Below are 23775 nucleotides of genomic sequence, written 5' to 3' on the forward strand. Positions count from 1 at the left end.
TTTGTAAAACGTGAATGGAGCCTGAAGTGGAATTTCATGTTTTAGACGTTTCACCGACAAGGGGAAGGCCAAAATTATATTGTATTTTACAGTTATCTCCATTGTACGCAAGCGAGTGGCCAATGACAAAAGAAGAAAAACACAAAGACGTAATGGACCTACTACTTTACATTCCACCGATTCATCACGAATATTTTAATCGTGCACAGTTATAATATATATGTCGAGTTCTCATTAGAGTTAGAGACGCGTAACGAATCTTCGTTTGGATTAGACATAGTTGTTACGCAATAGAGAAGATATTTACTGGTACAAATATGATTATTACAGAGTTTGACAAGTAACCGTGGCGATTAGATAGTCGAGATGCTAACGACGATGATCTTAGGTTTAATAACGAATCCACGGTCGACGGGATAGCAAATGCGTTTTCTTCCAAAGTCTAAGTCGAACTGAACTTACTGGTCCACAATTCGAGCGTAACTCGACTTACTTGTCCACGGTACAAGTAGAACTCGACTGACTCCACAGTCCAAGTGGAACTTCACTTACATGCTCTTCTCCGCGCCTCTCTGTATCCCTCGGTTCGACTATATTTTTAAGAAGAGCTATACAATTACTCCATACCTCTGTTAGGTGAAAACGTCCATCCCGTGACCGTGGCTGCGTTTAGCGACTCGTTGTGTCGCTTCGAGTCCAAGTCCATTGTCATAAATCTCGGCACACATAATCGGATTAAATCACGAACAACTACTTTCAAGTTTTATTATTTAAGTGCAGCTATAATGAAAAGTCTGGACTAAAGTATCGGGGGTCTTGCCAAAAATTCCAAAAGAAAGACCCCGATGTCCTTTCATCTCCGACATATATATATGACACAAATAAATAAATAAATAAATTTGGTTGCTTTCAGCTCGTTTTCCTAATGAAATTCGTAGTCTTCTTATTGCCCTAAGTGACTAATTAGCGGTATATATATAATTTTGAAAATGGTATAAATCTTTCAAGTATTTAAAAGATGCGTGCTCGAACAAATTATTCGTAAAATTGTACCACGATAGCTGAAAGTTTCGCGTTAGAGGATCGTGTATTTTACGAAATATTTCAATGCATAACGTAGATGTTTCTTCTTCCACCAGTTTCATGATAACCGACGCTACTATATTCCGAAAAATATGAATTCGCAGAGAAATTCGGAGAAGACGACGAATAAAAGTCGTTTCTCTTGCCCCCTGTCGCTTTCACTCATCAACCACCGCTAATTGCAAGATAGTCGGAAATCTTGCGAGAAAAATGCGGATTAAAATGAGAAAAACGGATCGAATTATCGCGAAATATAACACGACCGCGTCATCCATCCACCGTTTCCGCTCGTAAACCAAACGAAAATCCTCGGGAAATATTCGAAACACACACACGTAAATCCATGCAACTGTTTGCCAAGTCGGATACCGTAAAACCATCGCCGTAAAACCATCTGACACCCGCGCACGACCGTGCGAACTCCATAAACGCGATTTCCAAAGAACAATAAAGTTATTATATCATTTCTGGCCGTTTCCCTTTCACAGCTTCGAAATCGTTACGAGACATCGCGCCACTCTCGTATCGGACTTTTATTTCCGCGTAGCTTTCGCAAATCGGCAAAAGTTCTTTCTTGCGCGAGTCTTAAGCAAGCGAGATGAGCTCGAATACGTCGCGTTACTCGGTCGAGAAATCCTGGCCCGGATTCCCCAGCTTTGGATACTCGAAAATTCGGTATACGTTCGATGGAAAGCGTCGCTGAAACTGCAATCACCAGGAGGATTCGATGTCAGGGTTGACCGGAAATGCGCGTAGAATGGAAAGTGCTTCGTTAAGCAAAGTGTGCGCGCGTATGCGTGTCGCCTTCGTTAGGATTTTCAGGAAAATGATATTGTCGGATCGGAGTACGATTTTGGTAGCTGGCTGGTGTTTCCTTCGAATTTGTCGTCTTCTTTTATACGAATCGATCGTGATTAAGGATTCTCGCGTAACAACGATGAAGATTCTCGCGACTCTTTTTTAGACCAACTACACTGGACTGGCGCGGAAATAGACATTTTTGGTATGCAAATAGCCAGTCCCGAAGCGCCAGCGTATTTCTTTCTTCTCGTTGCTTATTGATTCTTTAAGTTGGTCTTGCCGAGATGGATCGATGAATTTCGAGTTTGAAGCTTCGTTAGACATTTCTGCAGGGATCGAGACTGAAATTTTTGTTCGATCGTTGGTTCGTACATCGCAGAGGTAACGCGTAATCCACCTTAGAATAATAATTATTATTCCGGATTCAAAGGGGTGGGACGTTTAATTAAACGATTTCGTATCGTGCAAACTCTCCTAGGATTGTTATATAACGTAATATTTAATTAAAACGATGCTGACTCGGCTGTTCAGAGTTTCTCGCAGAGGTGGATTTCATTAGAGAATAATATCAATTGTTCTGAATTCTCCGATGGCCGACTATTTGATTACAGTAAAATATTTAGTAATTACACCGTGTCGCTGACAGTGAAATATTAAATAGTAAATAGCAATTATATCCGCTTCTTCGCACTTTCATCTTCTTTTCCCATTTAGTTTGCTCCGAGTAACACGTGTCAAAGGCTACCATCGTTTGCCAAATACAAGCTGCACTTTCATGTTTTTATATTACAGTGACATACCATGAGTTACGAGATTGGAAACGTATTAAGCGCCCTGAACGCTATTAAGAATGAGAAATAATTAATACGGAAATAATTCTATCGAAGTTAACGTTTAAAACGGTTCAAAATTATCCTCGTTCTTCGTCCAAGTATCCAACTAAATATCTAAGTTAAAAATAATTGTCAAGCTTTTAAAGTAAAAAGATCACGCGAGTTCTGCCGCAAACCCAAACCGAATAAAGCAACGCAAACGCTGTTTATCGCGTTGATTCTCGGAGTGTCCTTAACTAAACAACGGCGGAAAAGAATGTGAAATTAAACATTTTGGCGGATTGAAAAGAAAAATAAATTTTAAGGTGCTATAACAATTATTTATCTAAACTTTTCGACGCATTTTTGTAGTTCACCCAGAAGAAAAATATATAATAATTTAATCCTTTTTTGGTTTTTTGTTTCAGTCAAGAATTACGAGGTAGATCTTTCGCGCCGATTGAACACTGCATCCCATGAATTAGGCTTAGAAATCTGTTATAATTCTTTTTATTACTTTAAACAAATTTTTTTGTATTCGTTAAATATATATAAAACCATACCTCAAAATTCGATAACTTCATTTCTTTCTTTCTCTCCTAAAAAAAATCACAAAAAGACACTGTTTTAGAACATTCTAATTCAGGACATCCCCTTAACGAAACGTTAACTCCGCGAAACGACAGCAGCATGAGCACGGGTTAATTACCCCAAAAAGAAACGGGAGGAAACGCTCTTTGTCGCCGCGAGCTCGCGAAATTCAGGCCTCGACTATCGATCCGACCGCGGTTTCGCGTTCCTCGGCGCCGCCGATCGAAGATTAAACGTCGTTGCCAAGCGCAGTTTCTTCGCGCGTACCGATACGATGCGTACGATTGCCGGGCGCAAGAATTCGCACAAGATTTCTTCTATTTTTCTGTTGTTAAGTGAAATCGCCGCCTTCACTCGCTTAACCGGTTACCTGTTTCCGACGAGTATACTCGTCACGAGGAACTGGCAATATACCGCGTTACGACGGTAATGAGATTAACGACCAAAGCGATTTATTTCTATATTGCGATAGCCACGTGGACCTGCGTGCTCGACGAGTATACTCGTCGTCGTCGCTTACTTCTTGCGACGCGTTTCGATCAAATAGCCGCTAGTACGTACGTCGCGACGTACGAAACTAAAGTAAAATTTGTCGCAGTTTCGCGATAATCGCGTGCAGTAGCAGGTGTCTGTGACCTGCGTGGGTGTACGCGCAATTCTATCGAAACGCATCGAATAAAATAGGAAACCGAGAATGTTCTTTAAACCTATCAGTTCCATGTACAATACGCGTGCATTGAAACTGCGTGAAGAACTCTCAGCAACAAGTACGTGTACATCTCGACGTTAACGATGCACCGTAGCAACATTCGCGCTAAACTCGATACAAACTTCAACGAATGCCTACTGCAAAGGTTTCGAGTTTCGATCGAACTGGTTCAAAGCGTGTCGTTGTCTCGAGGGCATCGTCGAAGACGGTGCGACTTGTTCTATGGATGGAGACACGTATCGGGTGTTTCGTATGATAAATATATTACATATACAGGGTGGTTGGTAACTGCTGGTACAAGCGGAAAGGGGGTGATTCTACGCGAAAAAAGAAGTCGAAAATATAGAATAAAAATTGTTCTTTCTTTTCTTTTTTAAATTTTTCCATCGATACAACGATCTACAGTGAAATCCGTTACAACGAGACGCGATAAAGTGCAGGCGTACCGAGCGAAAATTCAAAGTCGATTTTCTCGAAAACAAAGCCTCGAACGAAAAATTTTTATTCTACGTTTTCGACTTCTTTTTTCGCGTAGAATCACCCCCTTTCCGCTTGTACCAGCGGTTACCAACCACCCTGTATATAACGTTGGGACACTGGGATTGGTCTGGACGCAAAGACCATACTTACGCTTATGGTAAAACACGAGGAAGTTAAAATCGATATTTTTCACACCTTGACTTTCTTCCACGCATTATATCGAATCGATTTTAACTTTCTCGTGTGAAAGTACGGTCTTTGCATCCAGAGCGACGTGTCAGATCCCAACGTGTTGGAACGATCACCGACTTCACAGCTCACGAAAAAGATCATCTACTGGCAACGAAAGTTACTTTTTAACGACTACGTGGATGATTACGTTTCGAAAGAATAAAATTTTCTTGAAAATTAAACGAAGCTTCCGACTGAATTGTTTCCTGAACTTAATTCGAATATTCGTAGAGTCTGGAATCTCTCCCAACATCTCGTTAGAACCGGACCAAGTTTCTAATTTACACTGTATCAAACTCGCTACCTAATCGTAATACGAACAAGGTACCTTCGCCAACTCCAAAGTAGGTGCACGTGCTCTTTGGTCTCCGATGCATACGGTATACCCCGGTGGCGTAGATCTCAGGATGCCTCGACTTATCTCGAATGTACGAGCTCCGAATTGCTTCGAATATTGATCGGAATCCGTGGGCCCTTCAGGGAGTTGTATACGATGCTTCAATATGAGTGCCGGTCGGCGGATCATTAAACTTGGAACGCGACGTTCTCCGTTTATTCCGCGCTGTGGACAAAGTGTCTTCCGATTCTCGTGTACACGGTGTTCCGTAACGCGTAACGAACACACGGAAAAACGCGTGCTTTCTGTTTCATCTTTTTCTTAATTTACTACTGTTAAGGAAATTCGAGGATTTGGGAATACAAATTATTGACTATATTTCCCACACAACAATTATACATCTATATTACTCTCTGAAGAACGTCTTGCACGCACGCTGGTCGCCAACCGATTATCCTAGATTCTTCTAACATCTGGCAACAGTCTTTTGTCTCCACTAAGTCCTTGACGCCCTCTAACCTTTACACACACACTCTCATGTACAGTGTAAATGTATCACTTCCCTAACAACTACAGTCAGGCCGTGGATTCTAAGTTCGTATTTTGCTAATTTTACCAGACCCGGTGAGATAGCCGGTTTTAAAATTTAATTTCAAATCGTACGTCCGTTGTTATTTCCTCTAACTTTACGTAAATTCTTACGTTTTCCGATTAATCGATTTCCCAAATTTTGTTAATACGAGAATTTTTAATTAAATTCCGAAACCGGTCGTTGGCGTTGATCGAAGCTACCTAACCAGAGACTCGTTTCGTTCGCTGAATACCGAAAAACATCGTTGCTCGCTTTCAATATCGCGTACGTGTCTTTGTTCGCCTTCAAATTTTTCATACGCGCAGGAACATCCGCAGTCTAATTACAATTATTCGCATACTTTGGTCATTTGCGATGTCAATACACTTGCAGCAAGTATTTAAACGATCGTCGCACACAGAGGAAAAATTTCGATAAAACACAATAGACGCGGTCTCAGATACCATGGAGAAGCTTTTCGTTTATTCCGCTGTTTTCTACGAAACGTTCCCTTCTATTAGGTTGTCCGAAAAGTTTCTTTCGTTTCATCAAGAAATAATAGACGCACAATCTTTTTTGCTTTTGTATTATTTTGTCGAATTGCGTACGATCCATTTTCTTCCGTTGAGATAAACACCGCCGCATTTTACAGACTTGCTTTCACGTTTGTGCGAAGATGCATTATTGTAAAAAACACGTTTGCGAAAGAAAGATACTTTCCGGACAACATAATACTTCGCTACGTCTCGCTATCGAAAGGCGTAGAGAAAGAAGAAAGGAAAGATACGATATCCTTCGGATACGTAATTCGAAAGCAGTCGACACGTTTTCAGAAGTAAGTACAGTAGAGAAACTCCGTTTATACGAACCCATTAACAAAGGAACAAAGTCGGTTCGCATAACCAGGTCGTTCGTATAACAGGAGCCCGCCTATTTCTCCCCACCGTCTATGATTGTTCGTTCACATAATGGGAACTCACATCTTCTACATAAGAGGATTCCACGAAACGTTTGTTCTTAAATACATAATAATGTGGCGAACTAGAATCGACTGGGAGTACGAGACCGTGTCGCATAATGCGTGCTCCTACTTCATATACATCTTATTATTGGACGTTCGTATCAAGAAATGGAAAGACGCTCGCCGTTAGGCCGTTGGAAAAGTTTCTTTCGTTTTATGAGGAAATAATGGATGCACGACATTTTTTGTTTCTTTTTTTTTTATATTATTTTATACCCACAGTTAAAGAAGGAATATCCAAGTTCAGGGGTTCACGAAAACCCATCAGTTAATCAATTACTCGACACGACGAATCAGAACCACAGACTAAAAAGACAATATTCTTTAGATCGAAGCATTAAATTCAACTAGAATCAAACATACTATAAACTCTTATAATCCAAGTTGCAGTACCAAAATAATTTACTTATAATTTTCAATGAGAATTGACTGTAAATAGTCTACCAAATAAAAAAAAAAATATTATTTTATCGAATTACGCATGATCCATTTTGTCCTATCGAGATGAAGATTACAACGTTCGACAGATTAGGTTTCATGTTTGTATAAACATGCGTCGTTGTAAAAGACGTGTCTGTAAAAGAAAGATACCTTCCGGACGATCTAATATAACAAGAGATCAGCTGTAGTTTGGATAAGCAGCCGATGCTAAATTTCATTCGTATGAACGAAGTTTTATCGTATAGCTATATACGATTTTAGAAAATTGAAAAAGAGAAATTTTGACGAAAGAAGCGAAACAAAAGGTGAAAGACACGGCGTATCCTTTGGATCTACGAAGCACCGTGATTGGGCACCAGTCGACGCATCTTGAGAAGCAAGTTTCCCAAGCAAGTAAAGATAGACAGAGCTCTTTCAATTTCGTGAAACAATCGCACGCGATCTCCTTCGAGATATCGCCTTCGACGTCTCTTCACGATCTGGCTTCCGTGACGTCTAATCGATATTTGTCTGCCTTGTTCCAATATCGTCTCGCTTCCTCAGCGACGATCCCTAACCATCTCCAAATTGATATCAGGAATACCCTGGACCAACTTCGTATTTGGAATTACCTTTGGAGAATATAAAACCACCAACCTCTACCCGTCAAGGAAACGAGAGACCAGAAGAGAAAGACGCGACATCCCCTGGATCGATGATTCGCCACGATTCCCAACCTGTCGACGGATCTTGAGAAGTAACTTTCCCGATAAGATAACCGGACCTTCTTCGATCGACGCAACGCTTCGCCAAACAACCCGACGATCTCGTTCGAGGCGTCGCGTCGAACGACTCTTCTTCGCAATCCGCCTTCCACCGCGTCTAATCGATATTTGTCTCTTTTATTTGCACCGTGTCGCGGTTCATTGCTCAGCGACGGTCCAAGACGTGCAGCTATGCTCGAGCGCAACTTCAGAGAACAACGGAACCTCCGAAGTTGCGCGTTTCTTTTCGTCGAAGAAGCGCAACGACAGGAGTACGACGCAGCATCCCTCGGATCGATAATTCGCCGTGATCCGAGAGAAAACTAGGCATCTCGAAAGCCATCGTCAGGACTAACCATAACAGCGTAGGGTGCACGGTGCAGGCGTATCACGCGGTTGCAGGGAATACGGTGCATCCGGAGGTTGACGCAGGGGAGGAAGAGACCTCGTCGCGAGCTTAATGATGTAGCGACCAGCGAGACAAGAGGGGAAGTGAGCGCAGGAAAACGTGGCGGGAAATGAGAGCCTGGCAGCCGTTGATATGCATTATGGAACGCTGTATCGTTATTGTTTCCCATTCGTTCCGCCGCTCCCCCGGCTTTCTCCGCTCCGACCCCGCCGACGTCGTCGGCGTTCTGCCTTCGACGGCTCTAAAAGAACTCTTCTCTCGGCGATTGCGTGGCATCGCGTCGCGAATAGCGTGCTCGGGTTTAGGCGGATCCGCGGATCCAGAGACACGTGTGCTTTGCCTGTTTTCAAGGGGGCCGAGGGAGCGGATGATGGATGCACGGGGGGACAGTGGGACGCGTTGGGATCCGGCGTTTCGAGGGATCGCTGCGGATTAGCGGATCAAGAAGCGTAGAACGCAGGCAGACCGAAGTTGGGGTTAATTAGAAATTGGCAAAGAGTAGCGGGGAAATTGGAAACTGGCCAGGGTGCAGGGAAAATTTGGAAATCGTAGACGTCCGAGCCTAATGGCTGCCCGGAAGTTTCTTTCGTTTCTGTGAATGATAGATGAATTATGTAGGATCCGTTTTGTTCTATTGCAGGAAGAACGAACGTTCGATAAAATGGTACAAAGGAAGAAACGTTGTGCATCTGTTATTTCCTTATGAAGCGAAAGAAACTTTTGCGACAACCTAATACATTGGGAACTATCGATGGACGATGGTTTGGGTAGGTTTGCGTAAGTCTGTAGGAGTTTGGTAAAATTCAAATTTGTAGTTTCACAGGAATTTGAGCGAATGGGCTGCTGGTTCTTACCAGCCACATTCCTTGATCGAAGTAAATCCGAAATCGAGTTTGACCAAGTATCGGATCGTTGCGACGCAGCAGGAGATTTCGGTTGTTTTTACGAGATCCTACGTAGCGGAACAGTTCTACAAGATCCGAAGAGACCCGTGAACACTAATTCTGTTGCTACGAAGTAACCTTCAGAAAATCAATTTCACCCATCTATCTTCCATGTACGTGTAGCATAAAATAAAAATCCTCGGTAAGCGTCCGTATGTTCGGGCTAATCTCGAGAACCACCGGAAGAATTCCGATGCGTCCCTCGTGTAACAGCGTCTTAGCATATTAGACGTTGTCGAGACTTCGCCGTTTGGACAATCGATGCCGTTTCACATTCGCAAAATCACAAAATCAATTCACAAAATCGTCGGTCCTATTATTAAAAAAAGATCGTGTAGGATGTCGGGCGAAAGCATCGCTATAATTTTACCGTAATACGCGGTGATCGCTACGAATTCCTTTATTCTCAATTTCCTAATTCAGCTCGATATCGCGAAAAAAGAATGAGACGATATTCGAACGCGTAGCTCGTGCGATATGCCATAGCACGAGGAGCACGAAGCCGAGGCAAGTCGTTTCATCGTTGCATTCTCCGAAGCGTATCATTACGCCGCGCCGGCGACCTGGAGATCGTTTATTCGTACGGCAAGAGACTCGGGCTAACTTATGCGCAATTTTATACGATCCATGCCCCGACGGCAGTCATTTCGCGTCGGGGAGACGGCCACGCGACGACGAGTTCGTTCGAACGCCATTGAATAGAGAAGTTTTCGCATTGTTCGCCTGCTTTCCCGGTAACCCGCCACGGCATTGCCTGCCTCCATCGAGAACGTAACCGAGAAACGAATTTCCTCCGCACGGTTTCGGAAGGACTCGGCGCACTCACAGCGTCATCTTACTTTCAAATCCGATGCCTCAAGTTCGCACAAAGGGCAAAGTGGTTTGACAATTTTCTCTAATTTCTTGGTTTCGAAGCTCCTGTAGCTGTATTTCTTTTTGGCTTCTTTCTTTGGTAATTTAGTTACTTGCTTTGGATTAAATTTCAGTTTGGTTTAATTCACGGTGGCTACGAACACTCGCCGATCGATCATTTAGTTACGTTCTTCGTCAAACTCTGCCTTTTGACCAGTTAGCTGTTGCTCTTTGAGAAACGTGTACCTAAAATGTGTCGTAAGAAGTAAGCATTGGCGAGTGTACTCGTCAGAGACACAAAGTATGTGCGGTTGTTATTGTTATTAAAGTTAAGTAGCAGGTAAGTAGTGACTGTTTTATTCTTTGATTTTACTAAGACTCGTTGTGAGACAAGATATTGCCATTTCTTCGAGTATACTCGTGAAAAATAGCTAACTGGTTGATTTTTTGGAACCGATAATGTCATTAGGGTCTCTGTGCAAACGTATCTTATTTGATTCTACGTGTATACCTGCGTCAGGTAATCACCTGTCGTTTTAAAGGTACGTATTCTCACTGATGGATTCATCCAGGTATATAAATGAACAAATAAATAAATAAATAAGTAGAAATGATATTTCACGAGTCCACTGTCGCAAGCTATTTTATTTATTTCAACGGGAAACGTTATTAAATATCAAAGACTTTGTTTAATTTCTCACGCGTCGAGTTTGCTAAATACGCATTTAACTGGGGGTTGGACTTTTTCCATAACGGCGTATTCGACCAACCCTCGTTTTATCGAAAAACACTTCTGGTATGCGAAAAACTCGACGCGTTCAACGGTGGAAATTTCATGGAGCAGGCCTGGAGCCCTCGTTATATGACAAATTTTCGTTACGCGTTCGCTCGACCGACGACGATTAAATAAAATATCATCGACGCGACAGTTTCGTTCGAAGCTTCTGATAATTTTGACGTACGAACCACGCGATCATCGGTTTTCCCGTATGAAACGCGATATTTAAAAAATATCGAATTCTCGCGTGTGAAATAAAGCGAACCGACAACTTGCACGATCCCTATTTGAATAAATAGAATTTAACGCGAGAAAATCGACTGCCCTATTTATCCGAAAGTTGGCATTATCCGAGCGCGTTCGTCTCTCTGTCGTTTCGATTACGACAGATTCTACAACTAACAGCGTGATAACGCGTTATCAATCGTAAGAACTTTAACGTAAACCCTATCGGTTCGTTAAGCTATTCGTCGACGCGTGATCGTCACCTGTTTGTCGCATTGTCACCTTCTTCGTTCGTCCGACGGTTCATCGAACTTGCCCAACTAACGAAGTTGGAACGAATTGGAGTGGAGGAACGGAAACTGATATGAGAAGGTGGAAAGTTTATGTAAGTAGCTAGAGGACGGTGAACCCAAGATCCGGAATGGCGGAGAATCAGATTGCGAGATGACGAACTTGGAAAATGAGAGAAGCAGGAGAATTGGAACGCGATTCTCACCGATCGATTCCCACGAACGATTATCGGCGAATATTGCAATCGTGAAACGAAAATATATCGGATACGTGAAAATCGATAAAAAAAATTATACGCTGGCGAATTTACGACATCATTTTCCGAGACTTTTGCTCGCGGAAGAACTAGATCGTTTTATTTCGGGCGTGAATGATTCGTTACGCGACTCTCGGAGGAATAAAAGTGGCGAGGAAAACTACGAACGAACGCGCTACTAGTATCTAGTCCTCAAACTCACCAAAAACATATGATCACGCCTCTGAAAATATCGAGCAACTTGATCGCGAAGAGAACGATACTTCTTCTCGGGGTGAGTGTTCCGTTGCGTGACTTTCGAAGCGATAAATATTTCTCAAAAACCTACGAATGAGTACGCGTGAATACACCGCAACGTAGTCTCGAAACCTACCGGGCAAATCTGACTATCGTCTATTCTTCAAACTTGTCAGAAAAACGTGACTATCGTCTTTTGTCCAAACTTGTCAAAGAAATCTGACTATCGTCTATTCTCCAAATTCGTCAGAGATATCTATCACCTATTCTCCAAACTTGTCAAAGACATCTGACTATCACCTATTCTCCAAACTTGTCAGAGATATCTGACTATCACCTATTCTCCAAACTTGTTGGAAAAATCTGTTTATTCTCCAAACTTCTCAAAAAAATCTCAGTCTTGTCTATTCTCCAAACTTGTCAGAGATATCTGACTATCACCTATTCTCTAAACTTCTCAGAAAAATCTCAGTCTTGTCTATTCTCCAAACTTGTCAGAGATACCTGTCTATCGCCTATTCTCCAAACTTTTCGGAGATATCTGACTATCACTTATTCTTCAAACTTCTCAGAAAAGTCTGACTATCACCTATTCTCCAAACTTGTTGGAAAAATCTGTTTATTCTCCAAACTTCTCAAAAAAATCTCAGTCTTGTCTATTCTCCAAACTTGTTAGAGATATCTATCACCTGTTCTCCAAACCTCTCAGAAAAATTTGACTATCGTCTATTTTCCAAACTTGTCAGAGATATCTGACTATCACCTATTCTCCAAGCTTCTCAGAAAAATCTGACTATCGTCTGTTCTCCAAACTTGTCAGAAAAATTTGACTATCATCTATTTTCCAAATTTATCAGCGAAACCTATCACCTATTCTTCAAACTTGTCAGAAAAATCTGACTGCCGTCTATTCCCCGAGCAAAGCAGAAAAAGCTGACTCAGTGTTTCATAATTTCGGGGAAGAGAACTCGATCGCGAGAAGAGCGACGGTGCTTTCGGTAGTGAGCGATTCGTGGCAGAGGCGTCGGGACGACGCGTCTGGTCGTACGTTTCGCGGGCGCCGAGTAATTATCTCGATCTTAATCCTGAGAGAGCAGACGGGGTCGCAATTTCCACGCATTCCTCGGCCGTTACATTAAACGGCTTCCGGGTTCTGAATGCCAGCGGCGAGGCCATCCCCTTTCACTGGTGAAAAATTTCTATTTATCCGTGCAGACTGAGAAAACACGCGAAAAGCCGAGAAACCCCAACCACGAGAGAAAAAAGAAACTCCATCGAAATCCAGCTGAGCTCGATATATATACCAGCGACTATTCAACCCATGAAACAGACAGCAGAGGAGACGAAAAGGACCCTGTTTACCGCGTTTATCATTTATTCAAGTGGCACCGGCGGCGTACCATACGCATTGTTCGTCTTCTTTCAGAGAAATCGATGCTGGCTAAAGAACCGAATGTAAGGATTATTGACACAGATAGGGTGGCTCGCTTTGTGTCGCTGCGTTTGCAAATTATCGCAAGGTATTTGAACGTGTCTGAATAGAAATGAAAGATGCGGACCTCGAATCGTTTTGTCGTAATGGCGAAATACGCGTTAGACGAGAATTGGTCTTTTCGCAAGACCAGTCGACGATCAACTTCGCCCTTTTCGCGCGATTTCTTAATCCGATTCTTCATCGCAAGGAAGAATCGAGCTTCTGCAATGCTAAGCCGACTGGCTCCAATGTTTGCGAATGCTTCGGTCGTCACGGGATTCGACAATTATCCGAAGGTATCAGACACGTTCAAACGAAAACGGAAGGTACAGACCCGAGTGTTATTGCATCCGGAGACAAAGTCTACGAACGTCATCGATAGACACGAGTTCGTTCGCCGTGGATGCTACGAATTCCGATCTTCCGTGTAACAGCCAGGTATTTCGCAAGCGTCATGCACCAAGATACGACTTGGTTCGCGAATATTCGCGAAGTAAATGACCGTGTATCCAATGTATTCTGCGTAAATCACCGACGAGAATAACTCGCTAATAATTCTTCGCGAAAACAAAGAAGAAAAAAAAGACGCGAATGATAACAAAAAGAGAAAAAGGAGGGGGGGGATGAAAGAACGGCTCACGAGTACCTTGCTCGCCCATAACCGTATAAATTCCCAATAAACTTGCTGCGAGTTGTTCCAAGAAGTCCGTATCATATTATATTTACCGCAGGCTAAACAAGATTTACAACAGGCCGCTCGCAATATCAAGGACTCTATAAAATCCTACGAGAGATATCGCTACCGTTTCGTGAACACCGTTCGCGCTTTTGCTAAATGTATACCGAGGCTCTTGTAGATCTTGGAAAGGCGGGCGAGGGTGGCGCGAGTCGGAGGCCACTTTATTCAGCCAAAGTTTCCTCCGATACGGTAAATCGGGTTTCTGAGGTGTAGGCGCGAACCCGTAAGGTAGCCTGAATTATTTCAACGCGTGCTTGATTTAAGAGCAACAGGAGCGGTCTGCGAAGTTTAGATTAAGGGCATAAATGAAATCTGAGGCGAGAGGGCGCGACCGCGAGCCTTCGTTTATTCTCTCTTCGTTAATTTGTTGTTCCCAAGTCCGTAACCATTCTGCTTTATCATCGTTAAATTTCCTAAACGAGGAAATACAGCGGCGAATCGTCGCGGACAAGACCGATGGGCCAGACCGAGAGGAGACCCCACGGAACAAGAGTCTTTCGCGTTTCCGCCACCGATCTTCGTCAGCGTTAACGTCGCCGACGACGCAAACAGCGTTTAAGGGAAATTCGTAAGTGTACGAACGTGGATACGCTCTCGGAGAAACCGATGGCGAAGCAGAGGGACGATCGGAAGGGAAACAACGAGACGAATAGAAAAGGAGACTGGAGGAAACGCACGAAACTAGAGCCCTTGCTAGGGACGTAGCAGGATATGGAACACCGTGAATAATGGAAAATACGGAACAAGTTAAAGCGAGCGAGGACAGCACGTGGAAGAGGATGGAAGAAGGAAAGGTACGAGAGATTAAGGGAAGGAAATGTAGGAGGGGAAAAGTACATGAATTTTAAAATCTCGCTAAAGGCAATAAGAAGGATAGATCAACCGAGACTAACTGGCAAAAGAAAGCATTCTGCTACAAAGAAGGAGGATACAGACGAAGAATAGGGAAGGGGGAATGGAAGAACGTGGCTGGTACAAAAACACAGGATGCATATTATTAGAACGTTCTTTGTACGAACGAATAAGAGCAGCGAATAAGAATTTGAAGGAAGAAGAAACAGTGGAAGAGACACTGACGGTGGAGATTGAAGACGATGCAAGAGCACTGTTTCACTGCGTACAATTGCTCTTTCTTCCACTTAGATTCGACTGATTTTAAGAAAGTTCAAGAAATCGAAGTATCTATATCATTAAAATAAATTGTAATATGCGCATCGTTCGATGCTTAATGGATCGACAACTTACAAAAGTATACAGTTAGAGGTGAAAAACTCGAGTAAATCTTTCTTCAAATCGACAAAATCATTCGCTATTATCTGACAATAAAAAAAAGGGACGAAAACAGGCTTAAATATCGAGTAACCAAGACAACAACGCGTTAACACGCGTTCAAGCAACAGAATCTAGCGATTTGTACGCTCTGACGAAGTGAAATCCAGCGTATTGAAGAACGCGCTCTCGACGTCTGACTTATCGCAGGCCATTCTACTGCGGCGAACAATAACTCGAGAAATTTCTTTCCTTTCCTCTTGTCGTTCTCCGTTCAATGAGCGCCAGGTGGATTTTTACAAAAGTATCCTTTTTACCGGCAAGACGTTCGCTGCGTAACGACCACACGGCTCAACCGAGAGAAAAATGTTTTCCGCGCCGTATCGTCAACGCTGGTGCGCACAGACGCGTGTTCTCGTTTCAATTCCCGCTTCGATACGAATGCGAAATAATTACGGCGCCTTTCTTCGTATTTCGCCGATTCAACGTCTTCGTCGCGAACATCCTACCATTTCCTTTCTCTTTCGCGACCGATCGTTATAAATTCCCTTGGAAAATGAAGCGAGCAGGAGGAGGAGGATGTGAAACGCGCAGAAATATCAACGTCACGTGCCGTGATTGGTCTCTTGAATATCAGGTTAACCAGGTGAGGGTTTACGGCTGAATAAGGGCTGTATACCTGCAAAGTGAAACACGCAAAGCTGACAAACTGTTTTCCTTTTTTGGAACCTTCTTTGATATTGTCTTGCGTTCTCCTCTTTTACTAAACGGGACAAGCGAGCTAATTACGCTTTTATGAATATCGTTCATGAATAGACGCGATGGATTTTAGCAGCAGAATCTTCCAAATCTTTCTTTGGTACTGTAGTAATTTCGTGTTACCTTGCTATGGTTACATAGTAGAAGTTGAGTGGGCAATTTAAGATACAATACCAACTTGTTGTATAATGGCATACGTTATTGTAGTATCGTGGACAAATGGCCTAAAAAAATATCGGGTTAACTATAAACAATATTGCGAGGAGGCCTAAGTGCCGTTAGGTCAAAAGGGCCTGACAGTTTTTACCGGGTGGTCGTCACATGAGGAGTCGAGTGGTCGTGAATTGAGAGGAATGAGAGGAGTCGAGTTCAGTAGTTGGGAGTTGACAGTCGAATGGCGAGGAGTCGAGTTGTGAGTAGTCGAGAGTTGAGTCGCCGAGTTGTTACGAGTTGTAAACTATCAGTTGTGACCTGTGAATTATCTAGTTGTCTTAGTTACTGTATTTAGTTCACGTTAAATAACCATCGTTTCCTGTTTAATCCATTGTAAATAGATTTGTCGATCAATAAACTTATCATATAGGATAGAAATCACTGTAAACCCTAATTTCTAATATTTCTAAATAAATTAAAAAAAATCCTATATTATTGTACCTAATTTAACGAAATGCCATCGAGCAACGTATATGTATGCGAGTACGTATATGGTAGACGTAAGAAAGCGTTATCGTTTGCTAGTAAAAACATACTTACTACATATAAAATACATAAAAAAATATACAGTAGGTAGATCGTACGTTGTACGAAGCTTTCCCGAGGTGTCGTGAAAAAGTGCCGTAACTATTGTAAAGTAGGACAACAGAAGCACGTCGTGTAACATCGCTCTTAAAGATACCTATAGGGCGTACATAAAACGTAATAGTTCACTCCAACACTAACTTCAACGTAGAACTACGCTGCTCTGTCAACTGTTGAAAAAAGAAAGTACCTTCGTAAGTGATATCATCGGTAGATGAACGTAAAGTAAAATAATTGCACAGCGTGTAATATAGAAAATTGACGCATCCGAACTTTGATCGATTCATCGCTAAAAACTTATTACCTTTATGCAGGAGAATTTCTAGTTGATTAAAATTAATATATTTGACGGATTAATTAATCATCAGTTATATATGCATTGTATTCATTTACGCACTCCATCGCCTAATATCACGAGACATTTCTAAAACTAAATTCTACGGTTAACTAACTGGTTAAATAAAACGAATGATAATAATAACGTTTCGATGGACGCACGAGCGACGGAGACCTTGAAACACCGTAAAAGATACACTCGCCGCCTTTTCATCCGACATAAACGAAACAGGTTACTGTTTACCAAAGCTTGGCACTCGGTGCTGCCTACGTGCGCAACTATAAATACTTGAAATTTTCCAGGAAGTTGCCGCTGCTGCTTTGCTCTAGATTTACTGTCCGCTTTCCATTACTTTCCTTTATCCCGCGATGCGCCGCTCGTTCCACGAGGGATTTGTAGACCTTTTGTCAAGATCTTCGCCATTAAATGGACAAATGGCCCCACCTCTCTGGCCGCCTCTTTCTAATCAATACGTATTTTATACGATTCACTTCCGGCGTTGCGATCTCCCAAATATTTATTGCTATTCGAACGGATTCGATACCTTTCGCCGTTTTTTCGGGGTTAAAAAGTATGTTTCGGACCCAGGCGTTTCTCTCGTCCCGACACAGCACTCTGGAAACTCGTTCACGATCCAACCGATATCACTGAACTGAAATTTTACAAATTTTGTAAATTTTACGAATCACAGGTGATCCGCGTAACTTTGTTAAAGAAACGATAACAATAATTTAGTTTCAAAAAGATAAGTGTTCTTAGAATCAAGTTTCCAAGATGTAGCTTAAAATCGACGAGTTTCCAAGTGCGCCACTTTTCCGCTAAATCGACGATTTTTCTTTCCACTCTACTGCAATGAAACTCCGTTTTGAACTGCGAGAGAAATTTTTGTATCGGTCGGGCGTCTTGCAGAAGAAACATGACGCATCGGAATGTATAGGACGATCAGATAATTAATAAATAATTAATAAAGTAATACAATTAATGAGTAACTCGCGTTACGATCGTTGCGTGTACAGCACGAAAGAGGTTCTATGCTATTCCTGTATCGTTACTGCAAATCGATCATACTCGCGTACTAAAAATTATCGACGAGTTACTCTCCGATAAAATTACGTGGAAATCGGTGTGTTGAACGTGGAGGCTCGGGTTTGCACTGAAAATGGTACGTGGATCACGCGCGAGCGCAATTAAACACGGCAAACAAATCGTGAAAGTCAGCGAATATTTGTCTCGAAAACGATCTCAGCTCGTTAAATCAGGCGAAAACTGCTGCTTCACATGGATTTTCAATTAACATGCACATGCGAGAAGCGCACATAGCGCGCAAAGAAGCTTAAAAGATTAAGCTTACGGTATAATACACGACGCAATTAATTTGCATACCTCACCCATACCCTTTCTATCGTACGAACTATTTCATCGGCGTACGTATAGGTACAGCGACGTGCAAAAGTTTAGGATAGATTTTTCCCTCGATGTTGGAACGCAAGCTGAAAGATGTGTCCGGCTAAAAACGTCTGCACACCGCTCTGTATCAATTCGAATGAATTTTCATCGATTAAACCTGGAAATATCGAACGACTATGAAAGTTGATAAACTTACGTCATATGGACGAAGATAGAAATGTGGAGTAGCTGCAAGGTCAAAGTCGCGGCGCAGTGTTTCCACTAAAAATGGAAATTTATTTCCAGCTGCTACGGATACGAAAACGTGAAACATTCTCGAAGCAAAGACGCGTGTGACGAGGAGAAAACACGTTGCCGATAATCGATAGAGCAACGCCTTTGGGGAAAAGACGTGGAAAATTCTTGACCGTCGATGTTTCCACGGTGACCGTTTACAGCGAGCTATTTTGCAACGCGATGTCGTCCTATTGCACATTGTGATCCACTTCTCGCCAGTGATCTTGCTTATCGTAAAAGAAAATAATGGATTATTCTATTTATTAACAAACTTGGCCATAGTCAGCGAAGGATAGTCGAATGGAAAAATAACTACGAGCGAATAAGTAACGAGTTGGATATTTTTAAATTAACGCAAGTATTGATTGTATGAAAATTTATGGTATATAAAATTACGAAATTGTATATATGGTGAACAAAATAACTTGCCAACGCTACCAAGTTCCTCCCGCGTGTTTTGATATCGTAACGTAATTAAAATGTCACCGAGGATAATTTTCGTTAGAAATCTTGTTTCATCCAGCTTAATTGGTAATTATTATTTGAATCACTACCAAGATTCAGAGAGTAAGAATGCGAAATATATGCTCGAATAAGTAGCAACTATTATTACTAATTATATGTATTACTAATATTATAGTATTACTAATAATAGTTGCACCAGTCGGTTCGTGAAACTGGCGTTTCCAAGTGCAAATTTACACGCAAAAAAAAAAAATACAATCAGTACTCGTTTGTCCGCGAATCGTCCACATTTGTCCAAACAAAATTTTCATTTCTCCGCCTCTAAAAAAAAAAAAAAGTTATCGTCAAATGACAATATTTATCATCAGCACCCGCATGAACACTTTTCACTGATTCGTAAACGGGATATGATTGTCCACGATATGTGCACATTTGTCCGACAGCAATTTTCGTTCGTCGAGTTTTCAAAAGAAAAAGTCATCACCGAATGAAAATTCCAAAAAATTGTACATCTGCGCCTGGTGAACATTTTTATTGATTTTGAAGCCGAACAAGATTGGATGGGCAAGCGCGGACAGCCATATGCTATATTAGAAATCAATGAAAAAGTTTCTGGCTTTTTTATTAAATTTAGCGATAGCTATTTTTGAAAAATCGTGCAACCAACATTCTCGTCGAACAAGCCGTGAACAAGCCATGAAAAATGTTCATGGGGCTGGCTATGACGCTGATCTTTCAATTTTCCGTTATCCTTCCCCCGAGGGGTCGATCGACCTAAAATTTTCATTAGACAAACCCGGAGAAATCGCGATCAAGCGAATACCGTCGATCTTTTCTACAAATTGGCGCTTGCGTGTGTTCAATTTCACAGCGTCTGCGAAGCTGAACACGCGCGAGTGTTAACTTGTCAGAAAAACAACCAACCAACGAAAAAAGAAAGAAAAGGAAAAAATAAACATTGAAACACAATACTTTGGCACGGTAGCTCCATCGAGAAGATTCTCGTCCATCGTCGGATGGTTGAAAGGGTAAGAAAAAAGGACGATGCTCGTCACGCGACGCGCCAAGGAAATAATCGGTGTGTACCGGCGTAACCGACAGGATAATTGCACGTACGTAAACGTATGCGAAAGGTATTTCACCGTGCGGGATTTCTGGTTGAGAGGGCAGACCTCCTCTCCGTTGGGTCCGCCACGAAAAACCATAAAATTAGAGGTCGAAAATTGCGGTGCACCGCAACGACGAAAGATCCGCTCTGCTGCTACCATTTAACCACCTCGTATATAGAAGTATCTCGGAATATTGGCGAACGACGAAAAGCACTACGGTCGTTGGCGCCGTATTTAGCAGCGGGTCGCGAGCACTTGCGAATCGTTTCGCAATTTTCTTCGATGGAGAACCGAATATGGATTCGCTATGAACAAAATCTAAGAATTATTCAATTTATCTTTACGATGTTCTCCAAAGCATCGTTCTTTGCTTTGTATAAGTTAAACGTATAGGGTTGGAAATGGACAACGAACAATTGGATAATATGAGCAAATGGATGAAAAACAGGATCTTGGAAAATTATCTTTTTGAAAGGGTGATAGGCATATCTGAATTAAACGAAGTAATTAAAATTTCAAGTTGATACGTACGAGGTAGAATTTTACAATACACGTAGCGAAACGTCCGAGAGATAGAAATTTTTAATTCGTAAAAATATCCGCCAGTTTGATTCTCAAACAGATTTAAACTCGATTAAAAGGCTTCTTGTTTGACAAAGATTTTAATCTAATTAAAGAATTACAGTTTCGTACCATGGGATTCGATTAATACCACTGATAATCTCCGTGTTACGACACGATATTTCTCAATATCTTCCTAGAGATCGATTCCTCTATTTATCTCATTTCCCTTCGAGACGTTTACTATACACGTTTCGAGATCGAAGCTAGTCTTGCGAAAAATGACTGAACTTGTACAGTTAAATGCAGTTAAATGCAGTTAAATCTGACAACTAGAGAACTAGCTTACCGTCAAATATGAAATTACGTTGCATTCTAAGAACAACTGACTTTAGATTCATCATTGATTACTCTTCACGAACATTGTACATAAACTCTTTGGAGCTTTCAACCCCTGCTTCTTAATATTCTGCACAAGTTATCATTACTCCTAGAAGATTACAACTCCCAAATACAATTTCCGGCATTTAATATAAACTTGGAGAGCTCGCGGACGCCGAGTAGAAGAAATTAAACAGGAGATTCCACGAACGTGAGGGAAGCTTGTAACGAAGTTGAAACGGAGTCGAAACTTTCGACGATCGAGAGCGAGAGTCTATACGATTCACCGTTGGCTCGCGATCGTTTCGTTTCGAGAGACAAGTCGTGGATTCTCGTGTTTCCCAGGTGTATATGCATACCTGAGCGTGAATGTCGCGGACCGAACCCGGCGACGTCGCTGGGTATCGCGTTTCGACGTAACGTAAGAAGCGTGAAAACGAAACCGGACGTTACACTTGCGGAGTAGAAACCATTGTTGTATGACATAACCACAGACCAGGTATATCGTCGGGTAAAAGTATTGGGACACTCGCAATTTTCTCTGAAATGTTGAACAATTTGTATAATAGCTTGTATAATAATAATAAAATATTTTCATATATATTTTTATATTATTTATATAGAAGTATATAAATAAAGTAGTTATTACAGAGTATTTGGTAGAAAAGATTGTTTAATTTAAAAGAAACATTACCTTTTATCGTGCTCTACCTCCCTAAAAATAATATCTTTATGAATAAAAAAGAGAACGTAACTAGAAACAAATCGAAGATTTATGTTAAAAGTTCGTAATATAAGCTATCGATAACGCACAAACAGTCAAATATACGATCAAAGGAAGGGACGAGCGAGACTATTTCGAAAATGTGTTTATCTTTATCGCAAAGGTTAAATAAACGCGCAGTAATGAAACGAAGTCGATAGAGGGATACATGTAAATGCTTACAAACTCGCAACGATGCGCAGTTAATAGCTTAACGACGTGCTTCAAGCGTCCGAGGTTACATCCTAATACCACAACTTTCGACAGTACAATAACATTCCACATGGCATAGGTATACCATGCAACTCGGTTGGCAGCAGGTGGTACAAGCTTGCTCAAAATATTTTCCTGTACATTTGCGCGTGCAAGTTTAATTCGATGCGACGAACAAAAACAGACTAATGTAGCTTCGAGAAGCTACTTAATTCTACTGTAACTACGTATAAATGATTAAGCAAACGGATAGTAATTAAAGGAAACTGATATGAGTATACAAATACTTACGAAATAGCAGAACGTCGTATCGGTTGTCAATCGGCCGTGACATCATACGGTATTGTTATTCTTTCGATGTTATCCACGCGTCAGCCAACAATCTGCACGGAAGATTAACGATTGAAATTGATTAAAATCAATGATGTTAAAATGACATAAATCCTGTATTAAAAGTTGCCAACAAAAGCTATCGATAATCGAGCGATATACAGTACAACCTACGGAAGAATTGTAAACTAACCTCCAAGAACTGTTTAACTTTATTATATTTAATAAACTCGATTAACTATGCTTAATAAACGATTAGATAAACGTGTACTAACGAATCAATGCTAATAATAGCGTATAAATACTTACGAAAGAGCAATGGAAGTACGTGACACACGGTAATAGGCACAGCGAAGCGCATCGAGCAAGGTTACACATCCAAACACGACGATTTTCGATAGAACAATGGCACCCCATGTCGCAGATACGTTTAGTAAAGTGGTGGGGAGGTGACACGAGCTGGCACGCGACATTTGCGCGCGCTAATTTAATCTGTTCAAATACAGTGGAATATTTTGTAATCATACGTTGTACGAATATACAAATACAGTCTTATAATTAGTTTACATATCGTTATTAATTATAACATAGAATTCCTTAGACAGTAAACAGTAAGAAATTCTTAAGGTAACTAGTATTATATTTAATCTTTAGATAATTTTATAATATCACAGATGACTCTTATCTTCGAAGTACACATAGAACGGGAATGACTTTAACCGAATATTTCATATCGTTCCTATGCCAATTCTAATTTCTCTAATACACCTTTACCCCGTAATCGACGATAACTGCAGAATGAGAAAAAGCGAAAGCCACGAAGAACTCAATTCCACGTACGTATTTCGCGACTCTGTTATCTCGAGAACCCTTATTTTTCTATCTTATCTACCGCGCGAGTTTCATCGCGTAGAGTAAAAGAGAATAAAACAGAGGTACAAAGCGCGTAGTGTACTGAATCGTAACAATCGTTCCAACTTCCCGACGACCGCGCGGGGAAATTAAATCAAGCCTCGCGACGAACCTGATAAATTTCGTTGGTCCAGCAAGGAGGATATTTTTCTCCGACCCCCCTGCTGGCG

At 41.5% G+C, this 23775-nt stretch overlaps 1 protein-coding gene across 3 annotated transcripts in view; it reads right to left on the reverse strand.

Annotated features, from left to right (window-relative positions):
• Nucleotides 1-23124, reverse strand: part of LOC117241639 — a 61217-nt gene extending 38093 nt beyond the window's left edge. For 2 of the 3 annotated variants that reach the window (XR_004495084.1, XM_033507558.1), the window contains exons 1-2: nucleotides 23003-23124; nucleotides 22655-22746 (exon numbers count right to left, since the gene is read on the reverse strand). Coding sequence is in view for 1 of the 3 variants with exons in the window: in XM_033507558.1 (XP_033363449.1) it covers nucleotides 22655-22700 (46 nt within the window). In the remaining 2 variants the exon portion in view is untranslated. The remainder of the gene's footprint in view (nucleotides 1-22654; nucleotides 22747-23002) is intronic. The other variant, XR_004495083.1, reaches the window with a different exon arrangement.
• Nucleotides 23125-23775: the final 651 nt, after the last annotated feature.

Source organism: Bombus vosnesenskii, unplaced genomic scaffold (assembly GCF_011952255.1).
Source record: "Bombus vosnesenskii isolate JDL3184/JDL3185 unplaced genomic scaffold, Bvos_JDL3184-5_v1.1 scf7180000016261, whole genome shotgun sequence".
Classification (NCBI taxonomy): domain Eukaryota; kingdom Metazoa; phylum Arthropoda; class Insecta; order Hymenoptera; family Apidae; genus Bombus; species Bombus vosnesenskii.